Source organism: Leuresthes tenuis, unplaced genomic scaffold (genome assembly GCF_036924035.1).
Source record: "Leuresthes tenuis unplaced genomic scaffold, fLeuTen1.0.hap1 SCAF_3, whole genome shotgun sequence".
Taxonomy (NCBI): domain Eukaryota; kingdom Metazoa; phylum Chordata; class Actinopteri; order Atheriniformes; family Atherinopsidae; genus Leuresthes; species Leuresthes tenuis.
In genome coordinates this window covers 20907019-20931222 of record NW_027325357.1, presented here as the reverse complement: position 1 = coordinate 20931222, position 24204 = coordinate 20907019, and the positions used below count along the sequence as shown (strand labels likewise).

General features: G+C 37.4%; 1 protein-coding gene across 2 annotated transcripts in view; it reads left to right on the top strand.

The window, feature by feature from the left end:
• Positions 1–24204, top strand: part of cpne5b (copine Vb) — a 119696-nt gene that overhangs the window by 36815 nt on the left and 58677 nt on the right. The window contains exons 7-8 of one of the 2 annotated variants that reach the window (XM_072382480.1): positions 411–425; positions 2660–2736. In XM_072382480.1, coding sequence (XP_072238581.1) covers positions 411–425; positions 2660–2736 — 92 coding nt within the window. The remainder of the gene's footprint in view (positions 1–410; positions 426–2659; positions 2737–24204) is intronic. The other variant, XM_072382481.1, reaches the window with a different exon arrangement.

Below are 24204 nucleotides of genomic sequence, written 5' to 3'. Positions count from 1 at the left end.
TGCAATGCTTTTACCTGTTAGTTTCCATTGTAAGTGATATATTACAAATACATTGTGCAGTATTATTTTGTTTAACTTGGATCCCGTATGTTGACTTTTATTCATTAAACTGAGAAACTATCGTGACAAAAAGCATTGACAAAAGTTTGGAACCAAAATAATCATTCCAGATGATTATTTGAAGTATTTGGATATTGGGGGTTTGCATTTTTCCATCAGTTGCTTCAGTTCAATCATGACGTCTTCTGGGTTTTGGTTCTGCCACAGCATGTCTGTCTTTCTGCTCTCACTTTGAACAGCGCCAGGAGTGTTAGGTTTATGGTAGTGTTGTGTCTTGGTATATGATGTGCTCTGTTGTTATTGTTGTTGCTGTCATTGTTGTTGCTGCTGCCGCCCAACTTTTCTGGAAGCCCGCAGAACTCAATGTAGGTCCCTGCATATCTCTCACACTGACACTGCATGCCCACTGCCTCACATTAACAATTCGCCTCTGAGAGGGAAAGATGGTGTCACTTGTTAGAATAAAACAGCTGAAAGTCAAAGCAAGCAGTTTGAGCAGCTACAAACTGCTGTTGCTGTCGGTGAGAGCTCTTCAGTGGGCAAAATGTTTTAGTCATTATGTCTTTCAGCAGTTTTGTAAACAACGATGTTGAGATTTACCATGAAGTGGAAACAGAAGGCAAAACAATGAAGAAACTCTCTGAAATGCATGACATGTTCTGCCTGATGAATTATTTAGCAGGCCTTGTCTGCTACGGCCAAAATGAAAGACCTCAGGTTAGGACTGCCTCGTAATGCTAAAGACAAATACAATCTGAGATTCTTTGAAAGCCTTGTCAAAACATTGATCTAAATGACAGATCAATAATGAGTGACACTGAGAGATTATACTAAAAAAGATATGATTGTAACTGTAACTGTCACTCTTTCTCAGAGAAGTCTTTGCTGTGCCCCACATCGTTCATAATAATGCTTCTTATCACTGTTCATGGTGTTTTGAATTCCTCCATCTTTTCCCATTTGCCTGTTATCCTCTTTAATTCATTAAAACAGCAGCAGTATTCAACAGGTGGGTTGTGGTCAAACAGTGGATTAATTCTGAGAAGGACACAATAGTGACGGGGGAGCAATTAGGGCCTGCCAACTCATGGAGGGAAAAAAGAAAATTGTGACTTTCTATTGACGTGGTTCTCCATGAAGGTGCATGATTTCCATTTATGTTTGTTATGAAAATTCTGTAAAAACCCAAAACCTGTTTCCTGAGAAAAAAAAGTGGATACAGGCAATGAGATATGAGGCATAATCAGGAGTCTGTGTCACTCGGTCACTCGGTGTGCATGTATGCCTTCGTGTGCAGCAAGGATTTTGTCATTGGCGAGTAAAATATCCAAATTTCTGTTTTGTTGAGCTAAGTTGAGCTAAAACATTTTGACAGTATACAATTTGTTTTGTGGTGGAATGTGGTATAGATCAGACAGATCTGCAAGTTCAGCGTCTGACAACAGTGGATGTTATTCTTTGATAAACCCTGATTGCTGGCTTATTCCCCTAACTTGGTAAAATCTAATGTTTTTAGCAAATTACAGGCACATTGTTAGTGTTTCAATCATTTGTTGCATAAGATAGTGCTGGTTCACTGAGGTTTCCGATAAATGACATCACAACCTGACACTCTGTCAGGATTTCTTGCTGTCACATTTTAATTAACTAGGAGCCCTTTTAGCATATTTTATAGCTGATTTACAGCTGCATCTTGTCAGGTGATGCCTAAGAATGACTAACAACATCAGTGTTTGGTGCATTGAAAATGTAATTAGTGGTCTAACTTTGATTCTGGAAGCCTGATTTGATTTTCAAATAACCGTTTTTATCCTTTAATTTTGTTTGTTATTGTGTTAACTATTACAACTAAATTACTGAGTTAGATTTCATGAAAATACCACGGTTTTGGGTTAAAGTGCCTTATTGTGATACATCCCAGAACAGTGACATCACTACCAAGAAACTACAATATATGGCACCAGATTAAAAAAAAAAAGAAAAAAGTACGCTCATGATCTCTTAGGTGTCAACGAATCACATCAAGTCATAGAGACTGATGCAGACCACATTAATTCCTGTATTTTGTCATCCTAAGAAATTAATTAGAAGTCATCATTTAAGTTATTTGCACCACATACTCTGTTCTGCATAATGGTGGCATTTGACTTCAGTAAATCTTTACATTCTCGCACCAAAACTGGATTTGATTTGAGTTTGTGAAGCATGTAGTGAATTTTTCACACCAACCTATCAAAAGGCACAGTTATCTGCCAAGCGTAGGAGGAAATATAATTTACCTACATAATCTCTACCTCCTCCAAAGCCTTTAAGTATTTAAGACAGGATGTCACACCTAAGTACGATGTACAGCACGACAAAATTGTTGATGCACAAGCCAAACGATTAAGTTTGATTTGCCCATGTGGATATGCATGACTGAACAAGATTTTTTTGGAAGAAATTGATGCTTGAATTTTGCATTTGCACGGATTAAAGTGAAAGTAGAATAGTGGAAGTTATTTTTTTTTGTCTGACTGATTTGTTGCCTTTGTGCTTAAAATCTACTATCCTGCCCTTCTTTTCTTCTTTTCAATGTTCCCTCCCTCCTTCCCTCCAGGACTTTTTGGGTCAGGTGTTCTGTACTCTTGGGGAGATTGTTGGATCACCAGCCAGTCGACTGGAAAAACCACTGGGGTGAGTAAGAGTTTCAGGCAGTTTTCTTATTCCACCTGACTCCAAATGTGAATAGAAACACTTCAATGTGCTAAGAGGGGAGTTTAAAACTGAAGAAAAAGGTTTCAGAAGCAATAACTATCTTTTGGGAGCTGCGGTGGATCATGGCATGTAAAATGTGATCAAATCCATAACAGATTTTCATTCATTGGGTTTCTAGATGCTTTAATTGACCAACAGGAGTAGATCAGGATATCATGTTTAAATGCTAGACTTAATAATTCGGAGAGATTGATAGAAATAGATGGAGGGAAATGCTAATTTAGGAGAAAAGACAATGAGTCACAGACAGAAGGAGGGTGAGATTAAAAGACTGGAGGAGAAGAAGAAGGAAGAAAAGGCACATGGGTGACTAAGACATAGATGTGAGGAAAAGACATTGATCAGACAAAGAAAGAGGGGAGAGAGGAAGGAGACAACACATCTGCAGATGTTTTCCACAGATAATTATTGTCATTAAGAAAGGGGAGAAAAGCAGAGCAAAATTACCCAAATTATAGCTCCTCTCCTCAGCCTGTGCCCTTACACTGGCTGAGCAGAGTGAAGTGGTAATGAGGTATCCTAAAAATCTGTCTTTCTACATCTGTCACCCACCGTCATCTTCATCAGCCTGTTGGACTGTTATGCCGTTCAGGTGGAGTCATTTAATCACTGCACTCAGTACAATGTGTCTCCTGAAAGTGCTATCTATTATTATCAAGTTCTTGGATAAGTGAACAATTCACAGTTTAAAAGATTGTTCTCAGCTTAACACAATTTGTTTATTACTAATTCACTCATCTATGTGCTAATTAACAAATTTATAGAATTGGGCTATTGGGCTTATTATGCTTAAGCATAAGAGAATAGATTAAATGCTCATGTACAAAAAGAAACTAGCTGACACATAAAAATCCCTACCTCTGTCATCTCTACAGCCAGCAAATATGAGTGAATAATCAAAATTAACAGCCGGATAATCAAAAATACTTAAACATGAAAAAACAAGACTGTGGCACTGTGAAAGAAACAAGACTATGATTAACAAACAACACTATGATGCAAACCCAGACTTAACTTCTACATGACTGTGGCATGAAGGGAAGGTGAGGATTCTGCAATGAATGAGAGAAAACCAGGAGACTAAATACTGAGGAGGGAGTGTTTAGTGATGACATGCAGCTGGTGACAATGAAACAGGTGACATGAGTGAGACTAAGTGACAGGGGAAAAAACATGACCAGAAACTGAATCTAAAATCATGACAAAGACCTGAAACAAGATTATGAAAACATAAACTGTGACAAAGCCTGAACATAACAGTAATCAAAACATAAACTGTGACACTGCTGATTCTGTTGGGTTGCAAAAGGTTTTTCTCCCCTTTTTTGTCTTTAGTATTATGTGTTGCGTTGGAGTGTACATAGTGGAAATACTGTCTTTACATTTATTAAATGTAAAATTTTGTGTGGACATTTGCCATTTTCAAATAATTTGGCTGTGTTCTATCATGATGCCCAGATTGTAGATTTACCCTTAAATAATTTTTCATCTGCTTAACAGTGCTCATAACTTTCTTCAATGGGATGAAAAGCATTGACAGACTTGTTGTGTCAAGCCTATACAGTATAAAGAACAGTGACAGATCTATGCAAGAGGCATTAAACTGAATATTGATCATGTATAGATGCATGTTTTGTCGAGCACACCCATGCTAAAGACAGATTTCCAAAACTGCAGCTGGCTCAGATTGTTCTCCTCTCTCGTCGTTCAAAGAGACAATAGCTGTTCAAATATATGTGTGCTCAAACTCTCTGTATTGAGAGCATGAACTTCATAATGTCAGTATGAGTTTCATATCAAACCTTTTATGTCTGAGCTCGGACTATATATGGCATGATCAGAAAAGTAAGTTGAATGTTAAAGGATTTATTTCTAAATTTGACTCTGCAGCTGAGAGTTAACACAACTGCTTGCCAAATTGTATCCTTATGAAAGCATTTAATTGTCATTCAAAAGACTGTAAATTCAACTTCGGTGGCATCAATCTGAAACAAAATTTTTATTTAATCTGTCTCCATATGGTCTCTGTAGGGCACGTCTGCCTTTGAAATGCCACCAGTTATTCTTTATGCTTTTCATGTTATGGCTCGTGATGACTGGTGCAACGTGTTGATTTCTGTTGGTATGCACTGTTTAATGGATCAGATGTTTGGTTACATTTAGTTCTCTAACAGTTTGAGGAATGAGTGTGGGCTTTTGGTGGATATGTGGCACAATTTTCTCATTCCTCTTTTCAACCTCGGGTGTGATTGCGCTCTGCACTGGATGTCTATGCGGATGTGAAAAACTGTAAATCAGCAACTTTTCAAGTTTATACTCGAGAGACTGATTACCACATTTGTTTCATCTTCTTTGGGGGTAGGGTGGGGTGTATTACCCGTGCGGTAAAGACACACACACACATAAACAGCAGTGCATGCTTTGGCAGATATACTCCCCGCTGGTGTTTGTTTCCATGTGGCTGTGAAGAATGATTCATATTTCATTGCTTGAAAATTTAAAAGCATTTGTGTGAGCTGTGCTGACCCAGTGGGAAAATGCTTTAGAGCGTTTGTTTATCTTTTTTACAATTCAACCTTTGCTTCTCATTCCAACAGAACGTACAAAACATTAAAAGGAATAAATCATTTCCTGAGATTTCTCTAACTGCCTTTCTTACCTAAAGGTAGGCATTTTATCGCACAGAAATTTGGATCTCAAATACACAACAACCTCTGCTTTCATAAACTACATCACGAGGGAAAAATGCCAATATAATGTGTAACAAGTCTATATCTGGGTTTTTCTTTCATTACTCAGCATCTAAACATATTTTGTCTTACATTATGCACAAGTGAGGGCACCACACCAACACTCATATTTAGAGACTTAAATGTTTTATTTCCTGATTTATTCCCATGTCTTGTTTAAGTGGCTTATTAATGAATAAATGTATTTTAATATAGGCTCCTTTTTCTTCTTCTTTTCTATCGCTAATTGTAAGGGCTTTAATCTTCTAGAAATTAGTGCTTAATTAATCAGGCAGCAGCCACTGTGATTTTCATTATGAAAAAAAAAGGCTCATGTGGGCGTAGACAGATAGGAAGAGTTAACTGAATAAATGCTGCACACAAAGAAATGCAACAATTATTTTAATTCCTTTTCACTTATAGAGGATTTTGAGTGATTTTTAAAAACTTGTCAGATACTTTCCCCTTCTTTTAGGCCAAAATGATTTATACCTTGCCAACGTTCAACTGCCCCCTTCTGAGGTCTCCCACAGACCTACATTCACATCATGTTTATGGTCCTCACACAAGGATGCATCGAGTATTATCCACACAACACACAGTAGAAATGGGCTTTACTACCGCTGCTTTTGTTTTGAATGCACACACAAGCAAGGCACTTGACATGCTCACCTACCTTCGAACCTCGTCTCTCATGCAGAGATGAGTGTTGAAATCTGCAGGCAATGGCGAGTAGTGCTCTTCTATGTTTGAAAATAGTGCAGTAATGTTGACCTGTATCTTCATCAGCTGTATACTGATTCTGGTACAATTAACTTTCACACCTAATGTGTGCACCTAATTGCAATTGTGTCTGACCTAAACCTGAGTCCATCCCTTTCAAAACAGACAGAAAAAACAGCCAAACCAGAGGACATTAAAATGTTCAGACACCATAAACTCCTTTTCGCTGAGGTGAATTACTTCTGAATGTCTTAATGATGCACAAAGATCAGAAACATTTAGAAATGCATAGGTGAATGTATAAAAAAAAATGTAAATACTACAGTTGTACAAAATGTCATTGAGACTGCTCATCAGTTGGGTGTGAGACTTAAAATGACTCATTCTAGCTGATATAATCTAATACTAAGACTGGTATAACACTACAGACTGGTGTATATCTTCGTGAAGTTGGCCTATTGTGTCTGTTGGCTCATTGAAAAGCTTTTAGGATACCGCAGAGGAAATTAACTATTACAAACGAATGATGTTACAATATGGACAAGGGGGATATTCAACTACGTTTCTCATCTAAATAATATATAACATGATTAACTCTCTAACCCTTGATGAAAGGCACAAGCCATAGACAGAATTTGTTAATTTATTCTCAAAGAAATCTATCATGAGCCCTGCAAAAGACCTCAGACAAACCATGAAAAGTCATGATTTTATGGGCATGCTAACTATTGTGTTCAATCTAATAAAATTCTGTGGCTCTGGTGCTTAAGAATATATCAAAGTAGTGCATATCTAGCTGTAAAAAAAAACTATTCTAAATGGAGTCAGTTTCCTTGGTAACATCCAACTAACCCTTCTCAGTCATTCATTCAGCAGGTGTAGTTTAACGCAGGTATGATTAAGAGCCATTATCTTGGTTTAATGGAATAAGAAGCTGTTTAGTGCAAGTACTGATCGGTAATTAAAAAAAAAAAAAGTTTGAAGATTATTGAACCTAATGCCAGCTATTTTAGGGTTAGAAGGACAGTACCCAGCAAACATGTATTGTGGCAAAATATTTATTTATTCTAAATAATAATTAATCTATCATGTTTCTAGGCTGTTCATTTTTGCTACTGAAGCAGGTAAGTTAATGAAACAGAGGCATAGTTAATGTCACTACCAGTTGGCATATAAGCTATCTGGCCTCAACCTATATTGATATCTACTAACACGTATGATATTACATATATATTGTCTATTTAAACAGCTTGATAATCATAACATGTTGCTGTTTCCTATTCATACATGACTGTGTTTGTGATCAGATGCAACACAACTTCACCTTTCCCTAAAGTGTAAATAATTTAAATTCATTGCATTTGGGTGTGTGCGAGTGTGTGTGTGTGTGTGTGACTGACAGAGACACAGAGATTCAGACAAAGACATTTGTTTCATCTGAACATCAAAGGAGCTTTGCTCTTTTATGATTGCTTTTGGTTTTACTGTGCTCTCATTCAGGACTCAAATGCATAAAAGTTGAATGCTATATGTGTTACATAATTAAAATAGGTTTTCTCTTCATTATGATATCATTTATATCTGGTTTGACTAGTATGCACCATGCCATTTATTCACCATTTCCCACACATGAACTGACATACAGAATATATACTGTAGGAAATCTGAATGTGTTTATATTTGTTCTCCTCACTGAGAACTTTTAATTGTGTAAGTAAGAGACACAATGGAATTCATTTGCAGCATTAATGTTCTGAGGTAATATTCTGGTCTGATCAAAGCTGCTTTCATATATCATGAAAATAACTAATTTTGTGTACTTATTTACAATCCTCAATCACAGTGCTTTATTTCTCTTCTTTCATGTTGCTTTCAGATTTTTTTTTTTCTTTAGCATTTTACAATTATACCTGACAGAAAAAAAATTCAGATTTATGTCCTATGAATACGTAGTTTGCAACAGGATTCCTCTTCATGGCAACGCATTCAGACCAGATACAGGAGTGGCTGCTCTGGTACTCTTCAAGGCCTTTAGCTGTGAGTTCTAATAACACATCTAAGGCTGAAAAAGCTGAAAGAAAACACAAGATTCAATGGGAATGTATGCTCAAATACCACTACATGTAGGAGTGGAAATCAGGTCTGATGACATGGCATTTACATTTAAACTGACAAGGCAAGGTTTCATTTTAATCTTACTCTGGAGGAAGGAGCCATTTTTAATGTTACCCTTGTGAGACATAATTACTATGAGAGGTTGTCATTGAGAGTTGGGAGAGCCTGGTGTCTGTGTGTGCACTTTTGTGTGTCTTAAGTAAACAAAACTGTTGTCCTGCAGTTAGAGTAAATACCACCTCACTGTCAGTGGGAAATATGGGCCATAACATTACCATAAGAAGTAAGACATCAATTACCCAAACATCCCACGGGACAATTCAGCATTGTGCTGCTGTTCTGTTTAAACTTGACTCCAGAAAGTTAATATAAGTGAGAAATAATATCCTATTGGATTTAGCCATACTCTTGCTTATCTGCAAGTATGAATCATGAGGATGACATTTGTAGTTTTGGAAGGGAAATCTCAACAAAAGTTGGATGGATTACGATGACATTTGGTGAAGATAATATATGATGAATTGTGACATCATTATTAATTTCAGAAGTTTTGACTGTGCAGAAATAATTGCACAGTTACTACAATCTGGGAAATAAACACAAACACCACACATTTTAGTCCAAAAAGCAGCTTGACAACAACTGATGGACATAAATGGCTTCATCAGGGGCACACCAATGGTTTAATTTCTGCACAAAATTATATGATAATAGCTCCAAAATATCAACACATTGGTGGCTATTCAGGATATGCGGTTAACACCATAGAGTGTGCTCCATGTTTTTTGGGACCACTGATGGCAGAGAGATGCAGTAGACTTGAATTAGTACTTAAAGGACAGGAAAGAGACAAAAAAAGATACAGGAAAGGCAAACATATTAAGCGTTCGTGGCCTTTTGCAGCTTAAATCTTTCCTGAATGCCTGAATGCTTATAGTATGCAAATGACAGGAAATTATTTGTGAATGTCAAGTCATGTAAGTATGCAAAAGAAGGATACCCAGCTGAGTACGGTCACAAAAGAAGTTCAACACCGCCAAATATTATATTATTATTATTATATTATATATATTATTCATCTTGGATGAAGTGGCAATAAGTGCAGTATATCTGCAACCATATAACCTTTTTAATCAAAGATATTATTCCATTTATGGAATATAATTACAGTAAGGATGTCAGCTGTTACATACAGAGTGATAACAGTATGCTCACTGTTGTACTTTATGCGATTTAGTCTCAGGTTTCAGCATTTCTTTTATTTCAGTATATTTCCCAAACTATTGCTAAAACCACTTTCTTTTGCATATCTTAGCTTGCAAATTTGCTTTTACAAATAAGCACTGCCTCTAAAACTTTTTTTGCCTCAATTACTTTTATTGAACTCAAAATTATGTTTCTTTCTTATCTTAGCTCCTTTTTAAAGACTGACCTCTCTGGCAACTGGTTTTATTTCTTTAAGAGAAACTGATTTTAATAAACCTCCACCAATTATTTCTTAAAATGTTGTGCACAAGCAAAAGTCCATCACCTCAGTTGGTCTTTGAGAAGTTCACAGGTTGACACAAGTTGCACAGATGGATATCTCAAATCCACTACACAAAATAAACAGCAATATCCAACTAGTTGAATAGCTTTTGATGGAAGGCTTGTGCTCGGTACATACGTTCTGAATCAGAACTGCCTCTAGCGATTTTCCTGACTACAGGCCCTGCCCAAAGCACAATCTGAATGAATGCATTTGATGCAGTGCGGTTCAGTATGTTTGGTTTGAATTGTTGGTTGATACATTAACTTTTAACAAGTCATTTAGAATTCTATATATTCTTAATCATATGAGAAACAATATGTGCCTCCAATGCTCATGACCAAAACTTTGTTCTCTACTCTAGACCAAGCACAGTATGGTGGTTTTCATAGCTGTCTGTGAGTGCAACTAAATGTAATCAGGCAGTACTGCACTCTGTATCACTGATTAAAATCTGATTATAATTTAGTAGATTTTTTAGAATTCATTAGCTACACAAATCCATAAGGTTTTTAATAATCACAATGACATGCAGTTTCTCTTTTTTAGGAGCCATGAATTTGGGTTCATTTCACAACATGTTTTTATGATGGTGTATTGATGTTGATTATTGTTTTAACATTTTTTTTTTATTTTGATCAAGGTGATTTTGGAATTAGGTGGTCACATGAATATAAGCGTCAAATTTGTCATCAGTTTGCGAACAGCTGTGTTATGTCACGGCCTTGAATACACACGACACAGATGCAGGGTCAGTTTCAGAGTCAGGAATGTTTATTAATATTAAACAGCAGCAGGTTGAGGATCTCCAGGCAGAGCAAATGAAGAGGCTGTGAAACTCCTGAGCACTCTCCTCAACAATTATGGTAGAGGAGGGCGCAGCTATGAAAGTTATCCAAAAAAAACCTCTCTCCACTCTGGCAGGAAAACAGAAAAGGCTATTTACGATTACAAAATAAACTCACGCTCTCTCACTGAGGCAGACTTAAACAAAAAAGCTCTCTCAAAAACAGAGGCACTATGAACAATTATCTTAACAATAAACTTAAAACACACCTTTAACGGCGGCACAAAAAGATTTCTAAAACAAAACCATTCCACTAGTGAAGGAACTATTAAACTTTAACAATAAACGAAACGAAACGCTCCTCTAAAGGAGGTGACTATGAAAAGGTTACAAATTAAAAATCTCTCCAAAAACAGAGGAACAAAACCAGGCTGTGAAATTTGCCGTGCATAAACTAAAGCTATGGAATAAATGACAAAAACAAAGGATACTGCTCTGCAGGAGGATCGCTCACTGCGGGCTCGAGGATTCTGTGGCTGTGGATACTGTGGACAAGATGCTAGAGTGAGGCTCATGAAATTAAACAACACACTGGCACAAGACAAGGGAGACACAGACTATTTGAGCACATGAGTAACCAAGGGGAACAGGGGGAAACACTTTGGGAATCAGGGAAGACAATCAGACATTTGACACAGGAGGAAGGGCAATGTACCTGAAACGAGAGGGAAGTTAGTGATTTCAAAATAAAACAGGAAATATCAAGACAGGACATGAATCAAAACGTAAATCGAGACATGTTATTGATAATATGCAATGCACTGCGTATACCAGTCTTACCAACACTACCAAAAAATTCATATTTTTTAAATATTCTGAAAAGAGGAGGAGGAGGCAGACAAGCTGAGGATGACTTGGATGAAGATGCAGATGATCAGAGGGTTCTTGGTTAAGTGCATCAAACTCAACTGATGTAGCTTGTTTAATAAAATAATATTGTAAAGTGGAGAATAAACACAAACTGCTCAAAATCACACAGGAAGTGCTCAATTAAAATATCAAAGTTTGATATAAAAATAATCAGTTTGACTGTGCTCTCTGCAGCTTTGTTGGTAACTAACTATATATTCATGTTATACAAACCACAATCCCTTCCTAAATATGCCCCAAACATCTTATATCTCATGTTTACACACTACAAACCCAAAACAGGCTGCGGCAAATGATAGAGCCACTAGCCGAGATGAGGCTGCGGTTGCTGGGGTAGACTCGCGTTAACCAGGCAGTCAGTAGTCGTCACAGCCAGCGAGCTACCTTGGCAGAGCAAGTAGGCTGCACACCGGGATGCTTAGAGTGTCTCAATGAGTACTTTTAATTGAAACAGTGCAAAACATATTTTGAAAAAAATGAATGAAACTTAAATTCAAAATGAAATAACTATTTTCTATGCAAATTTTCAGTTCAAAATTGGACTTTTAGTTTTAAAACATATTCTTTCAATTTCAAACATTAGGACCCTGAAATTGCTCCATGACAGTTCCTTATGTATTATTTTATTCTTCAAATAGTTTCTTTTTAAATCATCTTCTTTCTGTCCTTTTAACCTCTGGTCCATTTTGAAGCTCTAAGATCCACTTACACTTTTCAGAATAATGCATTTTACTGGCTTTCTTCTCAGTCTAACAGAATTGATTAATGTGTTCACGGAGAACAGGCTGAAGCTTGAAACTCTAAGATGTAGTTCAGGACTATAATTAAGGCTGTGAGTTTTTAGTCAAAAGTTTCAGATGCCTGTGTTAGCAAGAGACTTGTGATGCTTCAGTATTCACGTTGATGTAGCAATGCATACTGACATTTATGAGTCGGTAATCTATCACACTGCTGAAGAGCTCTGCTGGCTGCTTGGACTTAGGACTTAGGTTTGGAGCAGCTGAGAGATAACTGCTGGGCAGAATTGTTTTTTTTCAGGCACTATTTCCATTTCCAGTGTCTGTTTCATGGATTGCTGTGCTATCTTTGGTACAATCAAGCTGATTCCGTCCCCAGCGGAAAAGCACACATGGTCGTATGAGCTGAAGCTCCAGTGTTATGTTTTAATGTGTATAATGTGCAAAGAAAATTATCTTCAGTGGCATTACATGATTTTAATTGGTACTGTTTTCTCTGTTGTCACTGGTATCATGCTTCAACAATTTTTTTCTGCTTCAAATATGAGTTTCCTTCAGTTTTTTCCTCTATCAGTTAACAAGATTTCCATCAAAGGATTTCTCTTTATCTCTTCAGACTCCTCCACTATGATTGAAAATTGAACAGTTTGATTCTCTCTGCAGGCTCAATGTCTTCTCTTCTAGGTTCCCTTCATGTCTCACTCACCTCACTTGTCATAAAACTACACATCTCTTTCTGTCGGTGTGTCTGCAAGCAATTCCCGTCCCACGCTTTTAGTGAGCTGTGCTTCACTGTGCCTCATTATACCTATCTGGGATATGCAGATGTACACAAACATAGGCAGCTCAAGTTGGTTTCCTTCTCTGTGTGACATTTTTGTGCGATAAGACTCTTGTATGTTTGGCTTCTCTGGTAAAAAAAAGTAGAAGCTCTGCTCAGGAATCAAATTTTCAGCTTTGTGAACTCTAGATTTAATAATATTTGCTGTTTGTGTGCTTGAATTATTTTGCACGATTCAGGTGTATGTGAAAGTCCAGAAACTTGTGTAGTTTTGTCTTTGTAAGATGTTTTATGTTGCTCAGTGTTACCATAGTGATGAAGTATACGTTACAGGAAGTGATCATGGAAAGTGAAAGTGGGTTTTTATTTGTATGTTTTTTTTTTCCCTTGGATTTTGATGTAACAGTTCCTTCTGTAACAGTTAGCACTATGCTATCATTGTGTAATAATGGGGATTTATTCACTGCTTGATTAGAAAACATTACACCCCACAAACTGCCCTTACTCAATCACCCCTTCCAAAACCAGGCACATATAAACATATATGTACCAGCAAATAAATCAATCCTGGCTCAGCACTCCTTACAGCAGTACTTAAACTTCTTCATTTAAGGCAACATCTCATCCCTAATATGGAATGGGTAATCCACCCTTCCCCTGCTCTGAAAAAAATGGCATCAGACTTGGAGGCGCCAATTCCTCACATAGTCATTTCACACTTGGTCACAAACATTTATGTGAAAGATGGAAGTCATCACTTGATGGAAGCTCAGTCAGCTGTTTCCACACCTTAATAACTTTTCTATTGGAATGATTATGCATCCTAATAAATATTAAAGAGTGTCAGAACAACCAGCAGAAATCATTCCAGAAGCACAGCATTCTGACGAGAAACATGTTGCAAAAGTCTGTGTTTTAATGTAAAAAAAAAGAAAAAAAAGCTCATTGTATGTTTCATGAAGACGCAAAGAAACACACTGTATGTCCAGAGTTACTGCAACTGGAAATGCTGTACATGAAAAGAAGGAAAAAACACTGAGATTAATTTCGTATTTAAGTTAATCAAAACAGATGGAGTTTCTTAAACTAAGCCAACACTTGCTATCACATTGGACACACACTTTAGTCTTGAGGATTAAAGTCTTGTTTTTAGTCCCTTCATTAACTGCAACGCTGTTTCTTTGTGGACTGAAATTAAACATTCCTCCCTACCTTGAGGTGAAGGATTAGGTTTGGCGCGTAATCAAAGTGAGTCAGCGACTCGTCTCTCTCTCTTGTTTGTTGTATAACATGCTGCTTAAGTAGTCCAGAGAGGAAAGAGTCCACTGGGATTTCTCCATGTGCTGCACACATCTCCACTTAATTAATGGTTTGTTGCAGTGTTCATGGATGCTACTCTTCCTCACTGATACTGAAATTCTGAGCCAATCTGAACTCTGTTGCTGGGATTGAAAATGTCATGTCCTTCATAGCTGTAGATCTATCAAACTGCATTTGTGAAAAATAGTAACAAAGGAAAATACCACAAAAAGGCACACATGGCATTGACAGATTTAATGCTGCTTGTTATGAGCTGCACTCCATAAATATGAGGTCTATCAGTCTTGGTGTTAAATGTCAGGTACTTCTGTACTGGCAGATGTTGAAGTGGGAGACACGCATACTATGTACCATTCCGTAGGTTAAACAGCATAAAAAAAAGTTCTAGAAATTCCTCTCTGTCCCAGCAGAAATGGCAAACAAAGTGAAGTGACAGACATGGCAAGGACTCGGGCCAAGTACCATTTATGTTCTTGTCGCCATCGTGGAATTCTGTATGAATAAAAAAGAAAATGCTGAAATAAAGGGGAAGGCAAAGATTTATAATATGAGATATCTAAACATAAGTATTTGTATGCATACAATAATAAGCCACTGGATAGGATTAATTAATCCTTCACATTTTCTAAAGACACAACATCCGTTTGTGTTTTTCTCCTCAGCCGTGATATACTAATGGAGGTCTGGTATGGTGGACTGATAAAACTATGCCCCTCCCTGCTCCTTTCTTTAACTGACACAGTGATAAATCAAGTCTCTCCGCTGGCATCACTTCCACAAAGGGATTTCTGTCTATTAACAGATGTGCGCACGCATGTTTGCACACACTTATCACAGACAAATACATTAGATGCTCAACTCAGGCTATAAGAGCAGCTATTTACGGTTTCTAAACACAGTCTCCTTCCATATCTGTCTTTGTATTATTCAGACATGTATCTTTCATTTTATCTCACTTAAAATGTATTTCTTTATCTCTTTTTCATCCCCCCTCCACACACACACACAGAGTGGCACACATTTATCTTCCTCTCAGATTAAAGTACATTCCACTGGAGCCAGTGGCAGTGCTTTGCTTGCTTTCCAGGGAAGTCATGATTGGTGGCCTGGGTAACTGTCACAGGAGAAATATCTGTTCTGGGAATAACTACGCTGCAGATGTAGGTTTCCCTTAAGACAAAGATCATAAAGGTAATATCAGGGATCGGCCTTATTTCCTTGAGGAAGGGTCAAGAAAAACTAATGGCTGGAAGTGTAATTACTACCTGAGGGCTTCTTTTCCACACAAGTACCCAACCTCTTTCCCTCCTCAAGCTCTGTCTGTCTCTCTTAAAGGTCTTGGCTGATGGGATGTTGGTATCTTTTGTAAGACTGCAGCTGCTTCTTTGCCTTCTGGAGGCTCTACAGTATGGTTTAAGCAGCTCTTTGGTTGAGGGGGAAGGGGCTACAGATAGCTCCATAAAAGCAGGTCACAAAGATATAGCTGTGCCGAATTTGAAAAATATAGTCACTAAATCAAAGATAGAGGAATGTTAAAAGTCAGTAGAATCTTTTGAGGGGCTTTTAAAACTTCACTCTGAACCCTTTACATTCAAGAGGATACTGTCTACCTACTGCTAACAGCATTTGTCTAACAATAGCTCAATAAATGCTAAATCATTCTTCCCTTGTTGAGATGACTTGCATGGATTTATTTTGCCAGAATAGAAATAAATAAGTAAGTGGAGGGGTCATTAAAGTGGAGTCAGTTGGGTTTCACACAAAATCAGATTTTTGTGACTTATTATTTGTATCAGTCACAGGCCACTGTAGTTGTCAAGAAGATTCGTAACATCTTTATTTATTATCTCTTTTTTTCCAGCCAAGAAATTAGGACGTCTTTGTGTTGTAGATTCTATATGTTGTCGATGACTGTTTCAGCAGTCTGTTACTGCCTTTTCTGTCTTGATATTAAAAAAAAAAAGAAAAACTGTCTCCATAAAACAAAGTAAAATATACAAGAGAGGAAGAAGGGAGGAAATATTTTCCACCAACCCCTCCAGCTCCTCTACTGACAGAGATGTCTGTGATGAAAAGTGACGGCTGTGGCGCCCAAGGCTCCTCATGTTCGCGGGGACAGGTGAAGTGAAACGGATAGTTCAGGGGTGCAGAGCTCCATGGAAATGTGCTCTCCAGAGAGGGCCTAACCCCTGCAGGACCATCACCGGCTTGAACCAATGGCAAACACCAGAAGGGAAAGCATTTGAACAATGTTAAGCTATTCCACTTCCTGATGTGTTAGAAGCTACAAAAGATGAAAAATACAAAGTAATAAATCCTCTGTGATATATATAAGTAAACCAAGTAAAGTTCTCATTTACCGCTCTGAAATCTGAAATGTCTCAAACCTATCATGAAGGCCTATAAGCCCTCTCCCAGGATTTGTGGGCAAATCCAGTGTTATGTTATCACACAAGTAAGCGATTTAGTTGGAATACTATACTTTAGAATGAAATTATTGTCAGAGATTACTATGATATGTCCATTTTCTTGGGCTTGCTGGCAGCAAAACAGTATTTGTTATTATATGCCTAGTCTTCTGTAATTTCTTCTGCTACTTCTGAGTCTGTTACTGCAGAGCATGCACTGAGCACCATGGCATTTTCTAGTCCAAGAAGCAAGTCAGCGCCCAACAGTTGTTTTTTTAGGGAAAAAAAAGCACCCTCAAAATCTTGAGATTTTTTTTGGTCAAACTCTAAGTACTTGCCTATAAAACAGTTGTCACGACAGTCCCATATGCATGATGACTTGCTTTCCCTCTGGCTGCTCCTGTCTCTATCTGTCCTGCTTATTCAGTGGCAGCGACACATCCAGCTGACCACATGGCAGTGAGCCGCATATGTGAACCAACCTTCTGCCAGAGTGATGATTTTTTTGCATGAACACAGCCTAAACCAAAGCACAGTCTGTCTAGAGTCATTTTACAGTATGACAGCATACAATACATTTATGCACATGTTAGAAATAGAGTTAAAGGTAGCATACTCGGTAACTCTGCTCTGCGATTTGATATTTATGAGATGAAAAATGACACAGTCATGTATTCACATTTGCTTATTCAATGCTTCCTGCCTAAAGCATTTAGCTTCACAATGTTGAATAAATAAGAGTTTATATCAACATAGCTGTACATATGATCCCTCCCTTCATACCTTTAGAAATCAGCTCCTGGGTGTATATATATTTATGTCCACTTTCGAGTAGGTTTGACTTCAGGTATCTTAATGAATTTAAAAAATCTGAAAATAAAGACTGAATTCAAAGAAAATTCCATGAGGCAAACGTTTATGAGAATATGACAGAAAAAGAGGTTGAGAAAAATGATTGAAACTGAAAATGAATTAAATGGACCATGAGGAAAATAAAACCACAGAATATTTGATAGCAGAAATAATAATAGTTGTTTGTCTGGTTGTTCATTTTAACCCCTTTTGCCTTCAAGTTTGACTCATTCGCCCTAATGCAAAACTGAGTCTAACCTCATTGCAAGCGAGTAACCGTAATAATAACAGCCTACTGTGAACTGGAGCCCACTGTGATTTCCTCTCAGGAAATACAAACTTCCCTAAGGTAAGCACATGATTATTAACCAAATGCTAATAGCTTCCAAAGAAGTGTCAAAATGTTAGCAACCAAACAGAAATCATTCATTAAGTGGATATACACAAATTTAGATAGACAGAACATCTACTGAAGATTAGCAGAGATAACAGCTGGGCAAACTTTATTTGTTAAAAAATGTTTCCAGATAAAGATTACAATATGATTCAGGGGTGACACATAGAAAAAATTAAAAAGTGTTGCCGGTACTTTATAGCACGAAAATATTTGATAACATTTGATAGTCCTTGTTTGACTTTATTCTTTCCCTCTGATGTTTAACTCTGGCACACATTTGCTTTGTTTATTCTGGTATTACCAACATATCTGCATTGGTTGCCGTAGTAACGCCATAGGTGTCAGCAACTACATAGTTAAAACTGTTATGAAATGGTGTTTCAAAGGTAAGGTCCCTCCAGCTTTGCTCATATGCAATGCTTTGTTGAAACTTGCACGCCATGTGTTCGTCTTGTCCTCCCTTCCCTCCAGTACAAAGAGCAGAGGCCTACAGAGCACAGAATCTTCTCTGTACTGCTGTTGTTCTGGATTTTATGTATTTTTCATGAGTTGCATTGCAAGTGATGCAAAAGAGCCTGTAACATCTGATTTAAGCGGTCGGATTACCAGGACAGAGATGCATCTCTAGGAATCCGACAGGGATGACATTTCAATTTGCAAAATTTGTTTTTTTTGTTGTTGTTTTTTTGGATATGATATGAAATTCAGATTTTTGGTTGTTTTTTTGTTTATGGGATTCTACTCACTTCAAAAACTGATTCTGCCAGGCAGTCTTAACACGGGTACTTTTAAGGATTCACGGTGCTTATCATCTGTGATCAGTTGACTGAACATCTACTGAATGTCGCACACTTTGTGTTCTGTAGTCAAGTTTAAGAATAAAAAGCTGTAATTGCATGGCTGACACTGTACTTCTAATAATACTTTCTGCCTCTGCATAACACCAAGCGTTCACTTGTTCCTCCATTCTGTGCATTTTATGAGCTGACTTGTGAAGGTAAATGCAATCTGTTCACACACAGCCCAAAATTTTGCTCACGCTGACTTATGAACATTTAGGGACACATCCACGCAGGAAACAAAATACCCTGATCAACCTGATCTGAGGCCCAAGCAACATTTGGCTGAGGCACCACTTTGACCAGATGTTTGTGGTCACTTGAATAAACACATCGATTAGTAGTGCTCATTCCCAAATGCAATCTGCAACTCATTAAATTACACCAAAATTTGAGCAACATTGCAGATGCTGCCTTTGCTGTCCCTGAGGCCCCTGAGCTCATTGGTAGACACCAGTATAGTCTAAGCAGAACTGCTAACAGTATATGTACCCCTCTGGGTTTCTACAATACAGTACACAGGTGCTTAGATTTAAAATGGCACGACATAGAACTGAAATCAGTGGGCATTGTTTGAGTGGGTGTGTCGCTGCAGGTGCTGCTGAATTGATATATACATATGTTCCAGGACTGCTAGCTGAGCGACAGATGTGGAATTGTAGAGGATTATCATACATAAAAACACCATTATGTGCTTTAAAAAGCCATGAAACAAAGATTATACAACTCTGTAGCGTTACCAAGGCATCCTTCATTTTATCATCCACCTCAATGATTATGAAGTAAACAGAAAAATTATTGTTATTTCACTTTTACTGTGCCAGTGGCGTGTACATGTGTTTCATTGAAATGCAGGACTTCATCTGTTTCCCACACTGCACTTGTCAGTCTGAGCACTGACTGTTGTCAGGATCCCAAAACTGGTCAGACAACCCCTGCAGACCCATTTGTATTCACAGGCCCATGAATGATGAACAGATTTTCCTTGCACTGTTGCTTTGGTGTGAAAAGGCTGTTGTCTTGATAATAGCTCACCCACTATTGATACCCTGGTGTCTAATATCTCTGTGCAGAACTCCATTTCCTCTTCCAGCAGGCAGCAATTGATCACAGCTCTCACTCTCCAAGCTGGGCCATCTGTTAGAAAAACATTTTTTCTGTCATTGGGGATTCAATTGCAGCAATCAATCAAGCTGACAAATGAGGCTTTCTTGCATTAAATTAGAAATCTAAAGCGTTGTTTTTAGGATGACCTGTTTCATCGGGTTATAGTTCATTCTACTCTCTTCAACTTTGCAGTCATCTGCGCTGGAAATCAACAGATCCATAGAGCCACAAAAGCACAGCTTGTTTAAACATTTGGAGACAGCTATTTTGGCAAACAGCTTTGAGTTTCGCCCCAAAATGAATTAGTGGACTCAGTGGCGTTGATGGAAAACAAAGCATAACATAGATTGGCTACCGTTGTTTCAATGCTAATTGCCTGTGGTGTCATTTGTTCATCTTCAACTCAATCCAAGAAAAAGGCTTTGTTTTTCCTTTCAATTTCTGTGTTTGTGCCTATAAACAAAGGGGAGAGGGCGGGAAGATCAGAGAAAACACATGTAATGCAATTAGTCAAGCTTGTTTTAAAGTGCTCTTGTTTGAGATTCGACCGCTTTCATAACACTTTTCATCGTCATCTGGCTTGCTTATAAAATTACATCTGCAAAAATGTGCCCTTCTTTGGAGTAAAATGAAATATTAACACCAAACTGAATGATAGGAGACAGTCAGATGCAGCTGCGCCTAACCACCAAATATAGGTTTGTGCCTGTGAAGGAATAGACATAATTTCAATATTGCATTTATGATTTAGTTCTGAAAATGAGCTAGAATTCTTGGCAATGTACAGACCAATCAACAAAGTAATTTATTTGTTACCCTGAACACAGCTCATAACGGCATTCTGTAAAGTATCATCCCATAAGAGTGCTCCCTCATTAGGGTGGATATCATTCTCAAGTTTTTCGTTTAAGAGGCCAAAAGTTCTCAGGTGGTTGGATAAGCACTGCATTTGCGACCATGGACCTTGGTGATCATGGCTAAAATGTTTTCGTCAATAACTCAACAACACTTAACTAAGACACTTTTGTATCCTGGTTCAGTTTTGGCAATGAAATAACTTGATTATGGTTGGAAAACCAGCAAGATTAGCTCTAAAATACATTATTTATTGAATTGAACTGACTTTAACTTAAACTTAACTTGACTTACCTCAATACATTTCAACATACTCTTGGTCTTACAACACATTTAAAAACACTGTCAAAACCTGTAAATGTAAACTTAAATCTATAATAATATGAAGTGACAATTTATTTGGTTATAAAATCATCATTTCATGTACAACGACTTGCAATATTCGACACCCTCTGTTTAAACATAAATATTCATGCACTTTACTAGTTTTATAATCTACATATAAATTGTATTAAATTGTCGTCCTGTTGTGCAACAAGCTCATTTATACAGGTTTCTGGCTGTGTCCTAGCAATGTAAGCAGTATGAGCCTGAAGTGTACATCCATATTCAGCAATAATCTGTGAGCTCAATAAATATGATGCAGGTGCTGAAGAGTTTGCAATATGACATTTGCTCAAAAAAGTTTCAATGTTTCCTATTTAAAAAAAAAAAAAACAGACACATTTATCACCTTGATGTAATCTGATTGTCTTTTGAACTGTCACTTTTTTTGAGTGACATTAAATCAAACATCTAAAGCAATATAATATGTCTTAAACGTCAGGTTGCTCAGTTGGTAAATCCCTCTGTGTCCAGGTATGAAAGAAGCCAGAAACATCAGCTGCACTGCCGAGAAAGATGTGGCAGCATTGTCTTTTGATGCAGCCTCTGCTTCATTTGAGGGATGATGGATGCTGGCTCACACACTCTTTCTCTCAGGCAAACGTAAAACAGAGACACTTCCGCAGCCTTTGCAGCTAATTTCTCTGCTGTCTGGATGGCTGCTGAGTTTTTGCCTCCTTTATCTGATTAATGGAACCATCTCTCTAGTGGCTATTGTAATAAAGTCAAATGAGGTCTCGAATGGCTGAAGCTTTGTAGAATCAGCATTGTGTAATTGAGGAGGTGGATGTCTCAGGTGGGGCTCTGTGTCCTTACAGCACTAAAACACGTTTCACTTTTCCCTTTGGCTGCGTTGGTGAAGACGGTAATTGTGTTAGAGAGATTGTGCTTCACTGCACATCGCTGTTTGTTTGGAAGGTTGTGCTCATGCTATGTTTTAAAGGTTGCAGAGCTGGTGGTGTGTAAGAAACATCCCTCCCTGAACACATCACAGTGTGCACAGCTTGTCTTCTGAATAATGCAGTGACAGAGAAGTGATAACTAAAACGGCGTAGTCCACAGTGTTTCCTTTGACCAGTGATGTATCTTTGTCAAAGAGACATGTTTGTCTTTCCACGGTGGGTATTGCCAATGGAATTTACAGAGAAATCTTCCCCAAGACCTGTAATCCTTCTTTTCAGCAAGCAATATTGAATTGACTGTGATTTTAAATGTGCTATTTGGAAAGCTAATGGGTAATAGGTGTTGCAGATTAGTCTTTGTCCCTCTGGAAAGATGGATCTGATTAAAATTCAGTCCATTTTGCAAAAACACAAACCCAGACTAAAGAAACTCATGAATGCGTCATCTCTGACATTACAACCTGAGTTTTTATTATTCTTCCGTGTCAGTACTTGACAGTCCAATAGAGTTTCTTATCTAAACTGTATGTTTCTTTTCTCGTGTTACAGCAATGACTGAAATGTCCACCTTTTCGATGATTCATATATTTTCTAAAACAAAGATTTAACAAAATCACTGTTTAGCTGCAGCAGTGCTGCATGTCTTCAGTGCAGTTCACATTTGGTTAATTATACATTTTCTACATAAACAATCATGAAAACATTCATTCTAGAACTATATTTAACTATATAAACATTTTGCACAGAAGCAAACTGCTGTTAGTCACTGCCTGGTAAAACATAAAGCCTCTGAGGATGGCAGAAAGTTGAAATATTACTGTCAGTGACTGTGACTACATATCATCGGTTGTAGCTGTGAGCTGACAGTCTTGATTTTATGCATCTAATTATCTGTTACAGCATTTAAGTATTTTTAGACTATTACTAAAATATTGTTTATAAAAGCTAAACCCATGACTTAGTACAGATCCAATAAAATTTTCTTCATGTATGAGATCATGTTAGGCCGGACAGAGACTTTGTCATGGATGGGAAACGATTAAAAAAACAATTTTTACTGCACATATACTGATTGTTGTTATTTTTTCTCATTATTGATCAAATTAGATTCTTAATTGGTTATTAGATATTAGTCCTTTAAACACTTATTGTCTCCTGGACAGTGTTTTGTTTTACACTTACTGTAAATAGCCTGACTCCCTCATTAATTGCACGGTAAGATTTTGTGGCGAAAGTTGGAATGGAACAGGATATAAGTGAGTAGAAAAAAGATCAAACTTTTCAAGTAAAGGCTCTGCAATACTAAATATAATGTAAATAGTTCAATACTAATTACCTTTTTGTTGTGAAAAGGGAAAACTCAATTTAGTTGTGCAACAATTGCACCAAATTAAGGTAGATGACAATGTAAACACAAGCTTTTGATAATGTTGCTTGTAACGGTAGATGCAACTTTTTGGTTTTAATATTCAGAGTTTCAGGCTTGATTAATATGCCTTCCATTATTACTGCTCCAAGCCACTAGATGTTTACCATTTTATTTTTAATGAGATATTCCCAGTGGGCACAGGGGCACTCACTCAGTCCTCCTCATTTACACATTTCCTCACTTAAAATTCAACAACCAAACCATTGCTTTCACTAAATAAACTGACAGTTGGGAGAAGCAGACACCCAGTATCCAACTTAAGTAGTGATTTAGGTTAAATATTACGTGTTATAACGATACTTCTCAGTAGGGATTAAGAGGATATTGTATTGTACCAAGGTAAAGGTACTATATACAGACGGAACTCATTACGAGCAACATCCATGTAAATCCGGTCTAATGCCAAACACTTGTCTCTCGGCATTCTCCAATTAACATAGCCACTATCATTTTGTGACGGGGGTTGCATTACCAAAGCAATCAAATGGGGATAAGAGAACAACAATACAGACATTTACTTAGTCAGATTAAGACTGGGGAAAGGTCTTAGTAAGCATCTTTAGA